This window comes from Leopardus geoffroyi, chromosome D4 (genome assembly GCF_018350155.1).
Source record: "Leopardus geoffroyi isolate Oge1 chromosome D4, O.geoffroyi_Oge1_pat1.0, whole genome shotgun sequence".
Lineage (NCBI taxonomy): Eukaryota > Metazoa > Chordata > Mammalia > Carnivora > Felidae > Leopardus > Leopardus geoffroyi.
Window position 1 is genome coordinate 38,748,176 of NC_059342.1, and position 16,549 is coordinate 38,764,724.

Genomic DNA, 16,549 nt, shown 5'->3' on the forward strand with positions numbered 1-16,549 from the left:
TACTAGCTTCACCACTCAACCTCCCTGTGCCTCCATTTCCCTATCCCTTAAAGAAGAAAGGTAACATTATCTACTCCATCTATCTCCTAGTATCTACCACTTTACAGTATTGTTGTAATTACAAAACGGGTACTTGGAACAGTTCTGGCACACAGTAAGAATTTCATAGCTGTTAATTGCTATGATGTTGACGGTGAAAAGTGGTGCATCTTTCCAATATGGCTAGTAAGAAAAATACAAGGTCTTCAAAGTAACTTCAGTTACTTGGCTAGTTTATTTATGTTAAAGATTAGTTCTCTGGCAAAGAAAGATAATCACTGATGTATAACAATTCTGAATTTTCATGAATATTTACATATTCCTTAATCAAGCAATCATTTATTGACCTTGGGTGAAATGTATTAGGCACAAAGCAGTCAAAGATGAACATGACATGGTTTTATCCCAAAAAGCAATAAATGGTCTCCAAACAAATCTGAAACGCACTTAATTCTACAACTCCTTTTTATGCTTGGTGAGAACAAATGGCAAGTGGAATGCAGCATACACACCACGGTCTAGGCATGTGTGTTGATGTGTATTTGCAGAATGTCTTTTCTTTATTTAAATCTCAACACTTCTGTGCTTTCTTAGCAAAAGTTCCAAGGGAAAAAAAATTAAGGAATGTAGCTTGACCAAAAGTAATATTCTTATCAAAGTATGCTAAAACTTTCTACATTAAAGGGGTGAAGGTATCAAAAATCAGTAAATTAATATATTTTAAATGCCAGGACAAATAGAAATTTAGAAATTGAAAACTCAGACGAACAACATGTTAGAATGTTTGTAGTGTTTTTTCTATCAGTCCCACTTTTCCAGAAGACAAATAAAACTGATTCACAGTTCACAGTCTGCTTAGAGAAAAATAAAACAAAACCTTAAAGACAAGTATAAATATATGGAAATGGGCACAGGAAGCTGATGTCACTTTGTCACATGGCCTCTCCATCCCACTATTATCCCACCCAGTTCATCTACTTTAAAATCTAGAATATTTTAGAAAGCAGAATGAAAATTCTGTTTTGTATGTAAAAGGTCCTCTGATTAAAATCTGGGGGAGAATTTAAGGGAAATGGCCAATCTTCATGAACGTGAATTTACTAAACATTAAGTGCATTTCTCTTTAGTAATGCTAATAACTGTTTTTCTAACCTATTTGTTCCTTTATGGAAGAGAACTAAGAGTTTAGGAACAGTGTAAATTAAAAGTAAAAAAGCACTCTGGCTTCAGGGTCAGACGGACTTAGATTCTTCCTCTAAATCTACCAAAGACTAATTGTGTGGTCCAGACTAAGCTACATCACCTGTCTCAGCCCCAATTTCCTCCTGGACACGATGGGGATAATACATACCTCACAGAGCTGAAGGACTAGTTAAATGAGACAAAGTCCACAGCAGTGGAGGGCTTCCTAAAGGCAGTGGTGGTTGTTTTGGTTATAGCTTCAGATGTAGATCAACCTCTCTTGTTCGTAAATTCCTGGGTTAAAAAACTCATTTAGGTTACACCCAGTAAATTTCACATTTTTTCCCTCTTCTCCAAAGACCATTTAACTTTGTCACAAAAACACCATACAATTAGCACCATTTGCTGTTTTAGATACACATGCATACCCAATAGCAAGATGGTGTTGCATTTTAATCCAGCACTGTATAAAAAGCTTGAACAGTGCCTTCTTGCCCAGGATAAAACAAGAATTTTAGTCCCTCAAAGGCTCTATATTTACAAACTTTTGGTTAAAGGAACAAACATTTAAAAGCTGTTATTGTACCAAAAATAAAGTATTTGAAATTCCCACAGTAAATAAACTCTATGGTAAATGTAAAAACATAAGACTCACTCCTTCTCTTTTAACTTCCCCTAGATAATGTATGGTGAAGTCTCAAGAAACAGATACTTTCCTGTTAGGCAGCTGCAATGCTGCAACGCTCTATCATGAAAGTAAAACCATTTCAGGGGTAAGAAAAATATTTTTTCATTTTCACAAGCAACACCAACTTGGAAGAATTCCATTCCATTTTTAGATAATTCCTGTTAATGGGGTCAAGGCATATTTTCTTTCTCTCTGTATTTCCTCCCCCGCCACCACCAAGTCATAACTTAACCCAGGCATTCTTGGGAGACAGCAGTTATTCCCTTTACTGATAGCAAGACTGCAGACGAATCGTCTCCATTTCAGTCTCAAATTAGAAACCGTAGAGAGAGGGGTGATGCTTTTACCATTTATGTAAGCAATAAAGCTGAAGAAACACAGGCATTTCTGCTCTTTTCCATGAATCCTACAAAACTGTATCTTTCTGATTACAAAATGCCCAGTTACCAAAATTCTCGTCTTTCCACCAATCTAAAAAACATAATTGTAAGAAATTACCAGTGCTGCTGATGCCACTGCTTAAAAGCAACATACCTTAACAGGCTGGCCATGAACCTGAGTTAGCAGTGTTACAAATGAGTACCCACAGAATAGTAACTCCTCAGGCATGCCCCTGAATACTTGTGTTTTAGCCAACACCCCCTGCTTACATCGGATATTTGAAAGGGATACTGTGAAATATATACTGACTACTTATTTCTCCAGATTCTCTAAAACGTACCCTCTTTTAAGACAGAGCATCAGAAAAAAAAATTCATAGAATGCAGTACATTTTAGCAGAAGAGCCATCACTAAATTAGGATGGGACACTGTATTCGTAGTGTGTGCTCTTAACGTACTGCATTCTTAGAAAGATGAAAGAAGCATTTCTTTGAACAGTTTATGCATTTTACGATTGTAACTGAAGGTCTTATTTATCAAAATGTCAGTAAAAACTTTACTTTAAATTTACCTTAATTCTGTTACATGTTTTTGCTATAATTTTTAAAATGTGGAGAAACAAAATATATGATGGCTGAATATCGTATTTAAAGAAGTGTTAGAAGTTGATACAATTTTCAACTTGATCCAATGACGTTTGATACAGAATGCTGAGTGCAAAAGAGAAAAGATGATAAACACACATACAACCCTCCCCAGAAAAGCGAAAAAAGCCCACTTAATAAATCCTTCACAATCTGGCTCCAAAGTTTCCTCCCTTGCCAAGAGCCCACACATAGGCTACTGCCCTGATAACATACATCTCTAGCTGATTCTGTATCAAGGTCTCAACCTCAGCATTACACATATTACAAACCCAGCAATTCTTTGTTTTAGGAAGCTGTGCTATGCGTCTGAGCAATGTTTAACAATATCCCTGATGTCTGTCCACTTACATGCCAGTAGCATGCCCCAACCACCCCCAAGTTACAATAGTCAAAAATGTCTCCACATATTGCTATACAACCCCTAGAGAGAGAGAGAGAATGTGAAATCACCTTCACTTGAGAACAACTCCTCTATTCCCTTGTAAACACTGTTTCCTCTACCTGAAATAATTTCCCCTATCACTGCAGAAAACTCCTACTCACTTTTCAGATCCGTCTAACATGTTCCCTCCAATGCAAAGTTTTCTTTCAAAGTCAAAGTTAATAATTCCTTCTTCTTATACCTCTCACTTTCTCATTTAGTTACATAAAATGCATGTATGTTCTCCCCCCCTGTATATAATGAGAACCTTCATCTTATTTATTCATTGTATTTTTATCGACTTTATCACTAAATGATTATAAGTCTTCTATAAAAGCATCCATGAGATAACCCTCCAATTGCCAAGGAAAATCTGGCTCACAGATTGATGTCTCACACTGAGCAATATATAACCCTCCAGCTCTCTCTTTATATGTATACAATTGTTATTGCTGCCTTTGCTCCTGGGAAATGGAAATTAAATAATACTCAACTTGAGTAAACCAAAGTCGTTGGAATATCTAGTTCTCTGATGTTTATATTTGGTCTTTATTTAGATTTACCTTTGAATCACCCATTAGTCAATACATTTTGCCATGAGAGTTGTTCCAAATTCTTTTCTGGGAATGTGAATAGGTAAAATTTAAGAACACGGAACTACAAGACAAAATTTTTATACCATGAAGACTATATTTCAAATAAAAAAGAAGGATCCAATTATTCTAATCAACATTGAACAATAATTTCCAACATGATTCTACCTGTCCAATTATTTCAAGACATGTCATAAAGTTTCCAAAGAAAAACTTAGAAAAGTCCTGGCTTCATTTTGTGTGTGTATATATACACTTTATGCATTTAGATGATATGTATATAAGCCAACACTTTTCTGGAAAAAAGATGAAGAAAAAGGAGCCTTGAAATATCAAACAACAAAAACAACAGCAAAATAACAGAATATCATACTCCAAAAAAAGCTGGAAATCATAGACATGGAGAAACCTCCAGAACATGCTGTGCCCTGAGGCTCGTTTCCCTGTATCAGCAGCATTTGTAACGTGAATTATCCACATCATTTTTTGGTCTTGGCTGCCATAGCTTAAAAAAACAAAATCGCAGCAATGCCGATTTCAAGGTACTAGTCCTAAATTTCCACTGAAAGTAATAATTTTAATTCACAGTTTTTGTACAATAACTCTGGGCAAAAAGACATTTAATTTCATGTCTATGGTCAGCTCATCAGGCAAGGCAATTAATTAATCAGGAAAGCAGTATCCACCTCTACTGGACTGGAGAAACATCACAGAATAAATATGCAAATCCAACACCCTCATGGCTGACAAGTTTCTATTATTAAACTGCGAATGTGTTTATTTCCCCCACAATAGCTGGATTTCTGTCGTGAATACGCGGTGAGCCCTGCAGTGATTAGCTGTGATGACTAGGTGACAGTGAGGACACTACTTGAGAATTTGCATCTGACAGATCACTGACACACAGTCACAGCTCTTTTTCTTCCTTCTCTTCACTTAAACAGGAATCATGCAATAGGAAAAGAACTGGAGCTATTAGAGATTATTCAGGTTTAATAGCACACATCCTTTTAGCTGGCGGTTAGAACAATACACAATGTGGCAGAGTTAAACAGAGGCATCAATTATGCTCTCAGACCTGTTAATATTTTTGACAATATTTAAATAGCACATCCCTTCAGGGCATGGCTTTTTTGCCCTCTCAGTTACACACCTGTCAAGTGTTTAATTTGCCAAAGGGAAACAGTTTGATTTCTAAGGGCAGTCTTAATACTGAAGAAGCAAATTGGAAAAATTACACATTATTGAATAGAAGTAATGAGAAGGATCTGAGGGGAACAAATAGTTGGCTTAATTCAACATGGCATGTCAGCATCTGTCATGAACGCAACAATATGATCATGTTCTCCAATATGCTGCACATACCTCGGGCTTTTCAATTATTCACTCCTTTCGCTTTCTAAAAGGTAGGAGAAATGATGGTGGAGTAAAGTTGAAGGAGTCAAATTTTTTGGTAATACTAAAAAAGATGGAGACAATAACTTGTACCTGTTGTGCACATAAACCTATACATCTAAAACATAATGCAGGTGGAAAATGATAAGTAAAAGCTAGCCAGCAGTCAGACTGGTATAGCTACTGGTTTAAAAGTACAAATTTAACTCCTAGGTTCATTAATATTAAATAACAATTATTTATAAATTAGCAGTGGGTAAACTACATAGAAAATTTAATTCTAGCATGATGAAGCCTATAATATTTATGTTTAAACTTTAAAATGGAAAATAATACAAGGTTTTAAAATTTACTCTACTCATGTAAGAAAAACACTGGTTCCACAAACACATGAAATTGAGTTGGTCAGAATGAAGAATGAAGCGAGGAGTCACAAAAACTGTGAGAGAAATCAATGGTATTTGCCAAAATTAAACTCTTGACTTACAGGGGCCAAGTTTCTACCCTTGCGGGGAAAAAAAGATGTGAGACAGGCCACAGGATAAAAAAAAAAAAAAGGGAGAAGACTGTACCTCGGGAGCCGAGAAAACCTAGTTCTAGTTCTGGCTCTGCCCTTACAAGCAAGTAACTACACCTCACTAAGTAGTTGAAATAAGCAGGGTATGGGCCAGTTCGTTTCCTGGGTCCCTTTCAGTATTTGAAGAGACCAACTAGCCAAAAGTCCAAAGGCACGTGAGACATGCCCATAGAATTTCCAAACCTCACAATGTACTGAGTCTTGAAATATATCCGCATCTATCACTAATGAACAAGATCACACTCTCTTTAGTCGCAGACTGTCTGGCTTGATAACATTTTGCTCAAGGGTTTCCAGGGAGATTTCAGCTGAATCACTCGGGACCCAAAGTTTCGGAGCCCGTATCCAACTTCTATTTGGAGATGGTAAAACAGGGTCAACAAGCAGAGCCATTTCTGCCCTCCTTTTGGAGCTAGCAGGGATATTTCCAGTTATCTCACTGGATTAGTGGTATTTCCTAACACACTAGTACTTTTTGTTTCAACATTTCCTCTCATTCTATTCATATTTTCATATTATATAATAGGGGGAGAAGATACCTGTTCAACTTCTTCACTGTCTCTGAAAAACCAGATAATCTTCCTCATCATAATTACACTTCTATTCAGGACACTGATCTCTCTAAACTCTTGCCCATTCATTCTGAAATGGAGTACCTAAAACCAATCTTTACAATAACTTGCAAAAAAAAAAAAAAAAAAAACTACATATAATAAAACACACCTTTTTCTTAAATCATGATCATGACTTTTAAAATCACTAAGCAGGGGCGCCTGGGTGGCGCAGTCGGTTAAGCGTCCGACTTCAGCCAGGTCACGATCTCGCGGTCCGTGAGTTCGAGCCCCGCGTCAGGCTCTGGGCTGATGGCTCAGAGCCTGGAGCCTGTTTCCGATTCTGTGTCTCCCTCTCTCTGCCCCTCCCCCGTTCATACTCTGTCTCTCTCTGTCCCAAAAATAAATAAACGTTGAAAAAAAAAATTAAAAAAAAATAAAAAAATAAAAAAATAAAATCACTAAGCAGACATTCACTAGAGAAGACTATTTTTTAAAATTCTTTCTTTCTTTCTTTTCTTTCCTTTTGCTACCAAAATATCTAGATTAAGAAGTGATGTGACATTAAATAAATTCCTTCCCTATTGCTACTATTTGTTCTTTTTGCATCTAGAACATTTGTTTTTAGCTAGAGCTATTCTTTCACTGAACTATGAAACTAGTCTTCAAATTTCATTTTTAATTTTTTTTTTCAACGTGTATTTATTTTTGGGACAGAGAGAGACAGAGCACGAACGGGGGAGGGGCAGAGAGAGAGGGAGACACAGAATCGGAAACAGGCTCCAGGCTCTCAGCCATCAGCCCAGAGCCTGACGCGGGGCTCGAACTCACGGACCGTGAGATCGTGACCTGGCTGAAGTAGGACGCCTAACCGACTGCGCCACCCAGGCGCCCCTCAAATTTCATTTTTTAACCTTTTAATAAAAGGTAAAATATCTGTTAGCAATCCATCCATAGTAATTCAATTAATGCTAAACCCATCAGAATGAAAATTAACTTAGGTTGAAAGCATGAGGAGATTGACTTGAAACGATGTAAGGATAAAAACCATTTTAAAAACATTTTGTTAAAAAACCTGAGAAATAATTATTAAATTAAGTTCAAAGAACATCTAACTTGAGTACCCATTCTGTCATTGCAATGTTTCGATTTTAATATAAATGCTAGGAAATTTTAAAGCTCTTAATTTTTACAGAAAAAAAAAACTGTTACATTTAGAAGTTCTAATGTTTATCACCATCTGATGCTGTCATTGAAGCAATTGCTACTTACACTCTTATAAGAAGTGAGAATTGCAATTCCTCTAACTGATGACAATGTAATTATTTCTTTTACTGTCAAAATAGAGGTGATTTCCATTCCTCACACACATGATTACACATGCAAATCCAGGCTTATCTGAAATCTCATAAGCGTGCTGAATGTCCGAATCTGAAGACACAGGATCAGGTGAACAAAAAGTCTTAATGGGAAGGGAAACCAAGTCTACGGCCATCTACCCTACACTTATTTTTATCGTCCCCTTCTCCTGTAAGGACTCACACTTCAGCATCCACACAGCTTTCAACACAATGTCATATCATCTACAATATACAGCAACAACCATTACAAAAATAACTAGGGGGGTGAAAAGTCACAGTGAATCTGAATGTCTCATTTGGAGGTTTAAACGACTTCATTAACTATTCATTAACACATTCAAAAATCAGCCTTTTAGAAAAACACAAGACTTTCACGAGATCCTTGCCATGAATGCCTGTTTCAGGAGCATCGTGTCCTACCTGGTCTTTCAGCTGCTGTACTGAAGTCTGAAGGTTCAGAATCTGACTGAAGAGCGGGCTCTGCAAGACTGACTTTAGAAGGCTCAGTTTGTCTTCATTCGCTACATCCCCGCGTTCTCGCAGCTTGGCTTGTAAACGCTCTGCGGCCTGCAGGGCCCGATTTTTGTCTAAATCAAAGGGCAGCAGGTCATTAACAAGATTCGAAAGACACACATCAAACCATGCTTACAGAAATCCTAACACTACTCCTTTCAAGAGCATAAAATTGACTCAGCACAAAAGGGACTATAATATGTCCCTATAAATGTATCCTTCAAACCTTCAAGTCTCCGGTAAGACAGTCTGTGTGAAAGCAGAGAACTGGGAATAGTGTATGCTCCATGTAACTACTTGTAAACTATGGAAACTAATTCAGATGAAGTATACTTGAATTCCAGTGCCAAACGTCAGCTCTTACACAAACTACTGAAAACTAACCACTTTGTGATCTTGCAAATGCTGGTGTTATTACTTTTTAAAAGACATTATTTATATTCAAGAAAAATGAGAAATATAACCAATAAGTGGATGCAGACAATGTCAACGATGAGCAAAACATCCAAAATATGACAGTCTCATATATTAAGGAAGAAATATTCTATACTTGAGAATTTACTTGAAAATATATCACAACGATGTATAACCCTTCAAAAACACTAATTTTTTAAATGTTTTTATTTATTTTTGAGAGAGAGAAAGACACAGAATGTGAGCAGGAGATGGTCACAAAGAGAGAGAGGGAGACACAGAATCCGAAGCAGGCTCCAGGTTCTAAGCTACCAGCACAGAACCCGATGCGGGACTCGAACTCACCAACAGTAAGATCAGATCTGAGCCGAAGTCAGACGCTTAACCGACTGAGCCACCCAGGCGCCCTTAAAAACACTACTTTTTAATCCTTTAAATGTCTTTCCCTAAAATTAAATAGCATATTCATATAGGCATCAAGGCAAAATAATTCAAATGTTTATCTATCACCCTATGTATCAGGCATAAAGTTGCAAAAGCAAGTATTTTGAATCAGTGTATCCCTAGTAACCCTACCTACCGGCCCTAATCCTTACCATTTTACATGCATGCTACTACCAGATGGTGAGTTTCTATGACAAATAACAGTTAAAAACATCTCCCTTAGGACACCTGGGAGGCTCAGTTGGTTAAGCGTCCAGCTCTTGGTTTCAGATCAGGTCATGATCTCAGTGTTCATGAGATTGAGCCCTGCATCAAGCCCCAACAGTGCAGAGCCTGCTTGGGATTCTCTTTCTCCTTCTTTCTGCCCCTCCCCCATGCAAGCACACTTGCTCTGTCTCTCAAAATAAATAAATAAACATTTAAAAAACAAAGAATCAAAACATCTCCCTAAAATTATCTCTCTCTCACAAATGAACCCAAATTTGTTTTAAAGGAATAGAGACTACTCAAATATATGTTCTAACGGATTCATCATGGTAATAAGTGTACCTATTAACATTCATTTGCTGTATTATAGTAATCAAAGAGTGTGATCACCACAGACACTTTCTATAGCACCAAATGTGGGATTACACAGAAATGGGGAAATTAAGGCATGAATTATTATTGACCATGAGGTCACACACACACTCAAATTTAAACAAACAGTATTTACTCTTACACATAATTTTACAAGGTATAATAAAGACAGGAGAATTTTATTCTAGGCTTATTTCCCATGGGATCTCAGAATACAAATCTAGCATTAATTTCCATGTCAATTCTCAGAAAGTGTACAGATCAGTTATAACTTACAAAATAAAGATTGGAAGGGGACAGCTTAAATAATTCCGTATTTCCCCTTTGCTATCCACTTTTTTATGAGAGACTCTGCTTTGTGGACTAGTAGTCTTTATGGTGTGTGACTTTACCACAAAATGAGATCAGGGAAATACACACCCATGCATTTTCATCACTGGCACAGCACATTACGAACAAAAGTCATAGTCATGATCCCATCTATCACAAAGACAGCTCCTTCTCCTTTCCCTGCTACCTACTCTCATCCTACTCCCCAAACCATGCAGGTATCAAGGCACCAGCCAGAATCATAAAGGCACCAGGGTGAAATTCAGATACCTTCCAATAATCATACCCAAAGACTTCCCTGGAAAATATGAGGCACTGGGCCATCAGACAAGGGATGGGTATACCTGATATACCTCAAACAACTTCTACAAACTAGCTTCTGTAAAACTAAAGAGCAGTGAAAAATAGACTAACACATGAATTTGGATATTTCAACCTAAATTATCTCATGCAGAAATTAAACTGCCTTAAACTGTCACTAAATGTTTGTTACCATTATTGTTCATCATCAACTTAAAAGCAAAGCTCAGTAGTATTTCAACTGCCACAAATAAAGCAGGCATTGAGCTTCTTTCAGTATTAAAAATACTGTTAAACTTTCTGGTGCTACCCATACACAACCATTAACCAGAAGTGGGTCCATAAATCAACTAGGTTTACATTAAACTACGGTTTCATTAAATTTCTCATAATTGGTAGAACGTTTCATATGGCTTTATCTTTTGCCTGAAAATGAGGTATTTTTATAACATTTCAGATTAAATCATCCAAATACAGAAACACATTACCCTGGTATAATTCTAGTGGATACAAACTTGTAAAAACTTTAAGTCAAAATCCTGCTATGTAGAAAAACCATTTCAAAGATCCCAATGGAAAAAGGTTTGATTTTTATAAAAATAAGAAAGAATAGGGGCACCTGGGTGGCTCAATCAGTTAAGTGTCCCACTTGAACTCAGGTTATGATCTCACGGTTTGTGAGTTCGAGCCCCACGTCAGGCTCTGTGCTGATAGCTCAGAGCCTGGAGCCTGCTTTGAATTCTGTGTCTCCCTCTCTCCCTGCCCCTCCCCCATTCATGCTCTGTCTCTCTCTAGAGAATAAACATTAAAAAAATAAGAAGAAGAAAGAATAGGTCTTACCTATAGTTTCTAACATGTTTTTCCAAATTTCAGCGTTCTTCTCTACAATGATTTTAAACAGCAACTAAAACAGAACTCTGGGGAGAAAAAATAAAATGGAATGGTTATGTTTTATCACAACTTTAAAACTGTATACTTTAAAAAGTACTTGATGCTACTATAATTCCTTTGGTCGTTAAAATCTTGTTGATTTAACTTAAGATAGTTTTCTATGTAGGAAAAAGTAATCATTTTTGGACTTACTCAAAATTACAGTTGCAGGTAACACTAGCATAGTAAAGTAAAAGGCATACAATCTATTTTAAATAGGGTGATAGATGTACCCAAAATATTTTAATTTAATGTTTATTTTATTTTTTTTAATGTTTATTTATTTTTGAGAGAGAGAGAGAGACAGAATGAGAGTGGGTTGGGGCAGAGAGAGAGGGAGGCACAGAATCCAAAGCAGGCTCCAGGCTCCAAGCTGTCAGCACAGAGCCTGACACGGAGCTCGAACTCATGAGCTGTGAGATCATGACCTGAGCCGAAGTCGGTTGCTCAACCGACTGAGCCACCCAGGTGCCCCTATATATTTTGGAGGGGGGCAGAAAGAGAGAGACACACATAGAATCCAAAAGCAGGCTCCAGACCCCAAGCTGCCAGCACAGAGCTACGGGCACAGAGCCTGACACAGGGCCCTAACCCACAGTCTGTGAGATCATGACCTCAGCCGAAGTCAGACACCTAACCAACTGACCCACGCAGGCGCCCCCAAAATATTTCTTTAAGAACGTCTCAACACAGCCCACTATAATCTTGGATTCACTTACAGATTCTCACCCACAGGGTAAGGACATACTTGGCTTGGCATGGGAAATTCTGTGGGGAAGAACATTAAAACTTAAAAAGCGTAAGATGTGATATTGCCCTTGACTACTCATAGTGTTAACTGGGGAGACAATATACGCATACCAATTAGAAATGAACTATGACACTCAAAGAGTATGTGAACCACAGAGAGCTAATACATTAAATCACGAATGAAATGCTGAATAAAAGAGAGCACAGTGTTAAATGGAAGAAGGGTTTTCAAAGGTTTTCAAAATACCCTCCTGATTATAATATTCTCTTCTCCCTCAATCAAAATAAACCTTCTCGACTCCTTCAACTCACACAGACTCATCTTTCTCTGAAAATATTTACCTAGACTCTTTAAAGTACTAGCTACAGATTTCCAATGACAATGTCCATATCACTAACCACATCTACTGTTTGCTAACCACATCTCCTCCAACAATTTATAAATCTTCTCCTTAGTCACACCTATCCTCTGCCTTGCAGAAAACCCTCAGCCACTCCTTCAAGGGAGAAAAAAAAATCTACAACCAGACTTCCCCACTTTTGGAAGATGAAACAGGATTTGTCTGAAAAGGAACAAGCCATCCCTGTTGTCTCTTTAACAGAAAATGCATCCGGAAAAAACGAAGTATGTGACGTACGTGAGCAGACATATAGACCACCAACGCTTGTAATTAGCTCTGTGTGATAACAGGGAACAGTTCTTATCGACTCTCCTTCCCCAATTTAGAATACACTATTTAAACCATCAATTCCACTTCAAATAGTCAAATAGCTCAACTACTGGCACTTGTTTTATAAAATGCCCTGGTGTCAAATGAGAATACCAGCTCTAACGTGGAATTGAACCCTAAATCACAGTACAGGCCTGTGCCAGGGGCCCATCATCCAAACCTCCGTTTCCTAGAAAACTTAATCAGTGGGTATAGTGTGATAAATGAGATAAATAAGGTATACAAATTTCCAAGAGTATAACTCATAACTATAAAATATATATTCAGGAATAAGGCTGAGCCCATACAGGTGAGCATTTATGCACTGCATGGTTTCATGGGGAAAAATACAGGGAGATCTCTAAAATAAGCTCGTCGTATTTTTATTCTAACTTACAAGGACACTTCATACAATAGTATACTATTAGGTCCACCCTCAAAAACTTACCAACTTCTGACAATTAACAAATAAAAGTAAAGATACCCCAATATAAAGAAGGTCTATAATTGATATATGTCCAGGAGGAAGCATGATAGTAATGAAACTGCATGAAGTAGGGAGTCTGATAACCTGAATTAATATTTCAGCTTGACCATTTACCAGCTATAGGTCCTTGTTAAGTCACTTATCTATCTTTACTGAAGTAGAAAACTCTAACCGCAAATGAGTGATACTCAAAGTTTTGAAAGGAAAAAACTATATACACGAGTCTTTGGTATGCACAATAAAGTGAGCTCTATTTTCTTCCCCCTTTGAAAAATTAACTTTGAAAGACAGGCAGTATTGATGACGTGGAACGGGTGGTAGCCTGTGGATTTACACACCCAGTGATCTATGAGGAGTCTACAGAGAAAGTACAGAGTAAGCAGTTCCCTACTGAGAAAAACACTGCCATTCCAAAGTTGAACCTCAAGTCAGTTATGTGGAAAGAGAATTACTTTCTTTTCCCCAGAGCAACTCTTATCATAAAGGATGAAGAAGAAGAAGAAGAAGAAGAAGAAGAAGAAGAAAAAGAAGAAGAAGAAGAAGAAAAGAAAGAGGACAAAAAAAGCTCAATTCAGCTGCAAGTCACTGACATTGGCTCCCAGAGGAGAGCTCCATTCCTCTGGATTTCAGAGATAAAAAATGAGTTCCATGGTTTTTCTTCTCTGATGTCCCTAAAATAAATATGTGGCTTTTTTGAGGTTTTCTAGTTTTTACAATTAGTAGCCATGACAAAGAGACAAGAGGTTAAAAAAAAAATTGCTCCTTTCTATGACCTATACTTCATCCCCAGGATTCAGCTCTAAGTATAAAAAAACTCATCTGTAACCACAACTTTCCATCAAACCGCATGGATTTTCCTTCTCACCTCACCATCAGTCCTCTCCCTTCACCTATCTCACCACCATGTGGAAACAAAGGGGTACCTGGGTGATAACAGTGGGTCATGGCCCATGGGTAAGACGTAAAGTAGATCCAATACATGTCAGAAGATACCAAATTCTTGGGGTTTTTCTGGACAATTCAGGCTAGGAGTGAGGATGACGGGTCAGAGGGGCAGTAAAGAGAGGAAATGAGATGTGGATACGATAACAAGTAGGTGACTCCAATGCTGGGGCAGAAGCAGTGGTGAAAACAGCAAACATACATAACAACTACCACATCCTGGGCACCGTTCGGAACATGTCATCCAACTAACCCATTTAATCTTCACACTATCCATTCGCTTTACAAATGAGGAAACTGAGGAAGTGGAAGAGTAAGTAACTTGTGCGGGGTCATACCACGGGTACATCACAGAGCCAGAGGTGAACCCAGGCAGCTTGGCTCCAGAGCCAATTAACAATTTAACTTCTACAATATGGTCCTCTTGTTAAGAGGAAGATCACTTTACCATCCTCTTCCTCTTTCCAAGTTCAAAACTATGTTGACTTTGCCCTACACAATGAGAAACCAAAGGAAAAAACAGAGGCCCAAGCTGCATGGAGTCTGAAATGGACTGGGGTAGATAATGCAACCAACAATCCAAGCAAAGGTTTGAGTAACTCAGAACGAAGCACTTTGGAAACTACGGGTGGGTACATGAAAGAAAGATCAGTAATATTCACCATTTATATTATGTCCATGTATGTTTAAAAAAATCACTTTCAAAACCCAAAATTTCAAGAAAAATCTCCAAGAAAAAATAAGCCTCCTTACATCAATATTCGACATACATTAAAAAACATGGCTGTTGGGGCGCCTGGGTGGCGCAGTCGGTTAAGCGTCCGACTTCAGCCAGGTCACGATCTCGCGGTCCGTGAGTTCGAGCCCCACGTCGGGCTCTGGGCTGATGGCTCAGAGCCTGGAGCCTGTTTCCGATTCTGTGTCTCCCTCTCTCTCTGCCCCTCCCCCGTTCATGCTCTGTCTCTCTCTGTCCCAAAAATAAATAAACGTTGAAAAAAAAATTAAAAAAAAAAAAAAAACATGGCTGTTATATTTCAAGGTGCTAAATCCCTCAGCACAATGAAAATATGCATTTTTTTAACAGTGTAAAAAACATACCTACCGTACACTAGTCCCTCTAGTTACTGCCCATATAATTGAACCACTATTTGGTTACAACCAATCCTGTTTCAGTAGCCATGACACTTAGAACTACAAGACACACCCATAAAAGGCTCAATGAATTCAGCACCTATGAAGCTCTACAGTGCTGGGCAAGGGCAGTCTGCACACATTACATCACGGGAGCAGGGACACTGACCCTCATGCTCTCCACAATATCTTCCACTGCCTTGCATATGTCCGCTCCATCTTCCAGATAAGACAACAGAGGGAGGGAGAGACTCAGGTCTGACTCAAGGTCACGAAGCCACTAAGCAAAGAACCCAGATTTGAATCCAACTCTGCCTGATTTCAAAGCCCACATTCACTCTTTCACACAGCCCCATATTTTCCATATTGTACTGCAAAGATCACATGGAGGAAATGCACAGTTAGATAAAAAGACTGTGCAAAAATCGAGACCATACTGTGCATATTTTCAGACCACAGCGCTATGAACCTCGAAATCAACCACAAGAAAAAATTTGGAAAGATAACAAGTACTTGGAGACTGAAGAACATCCTACTAAAGAATTAATGGGCTAACCAAGAAGTTAAAGAGGAAATTAAAAAGTATATGGAAGCCAATGAAAATGATAACACCACAACCCAAAACCTCTGGGATGCAGCAAAGGTGGTCATAAGCGGAAAGAATAGCAATCCAGGCCTTCCTAAAGAAGGAAGAGAGCTCTCATACACAACCTAACTTTATGCCTTAAAGAGCTGGATAAAGAACAGCAAATAAAACCCAAAACCACCAGAAGACAGGAAATAATAAAGATCAGAGCAGAAACTAATGCTCTCGAAACCAAAAAAAAAACAGTAGAACAGATCAATGAAACCAGAAGCTGGTTCTTCAAAAGAATTAACAAAATTGATAAACCACTAGCCAGTTTGATCAAAAAGAAAAAGGAAAGGACCCAAATAAATAAAATCAAGAATGAAAGAGGAGAGATCACAACCAACACAGCAGAAATAAAAACAATAATAAGAGAATATTATGAGCAATTCTATGCCAGTAAAATGGGCAATCTGGAAGTAATGGACAAATTCCTAGAAACATATACACTACCAAAACTGAAACAGGAAGAAATAGAAAATTTGAACAGACCCATAACCAGTAAGGAAATGGAATTAGTAATCAAAAATCTCCCAAAAAACAAGAGTCCAGGGAC

The 16,549-nt window shown here is 37.9% G+C and overlaps 1 protein-coding gene across 21 annotated transcripts in view; it reads right to left on the reverse strand.

The window, feature by feature from the left end:
• Nucleotides 1–16,549, reverse strand: part of MPDZ (multiple PDZ domain crumbs cell polarity complex component) — a 164,342-nt gene that overhangs the window by 123,103 nt on the left and 24,690 nt on the right. For all 21 annotated transcript variants that reach the window (XM_045469453.1, XM_045469461.1, XM_045469450.1 and 18 more), the window contains exons 2-3: nucleotides 11,256–11,332; nucleotides 8,256–8,422 (exon numbers count right to left, since the gene is read on the reverse strand). In XM_045469453.1, the coding sequence (XP_045325409.1) occupies nucleotides 8,256–8,422; nucleotides 11,256–11,271 (183 nt within the window). In that variant the 5' untranslated portion in view covers nucleotides 11,272–11,332. The remainder of the gene's footprint in view (nucleotides 1–8,255; nucleotides 8,423–11,255; nucleotides 11,333–16,549) is intronic.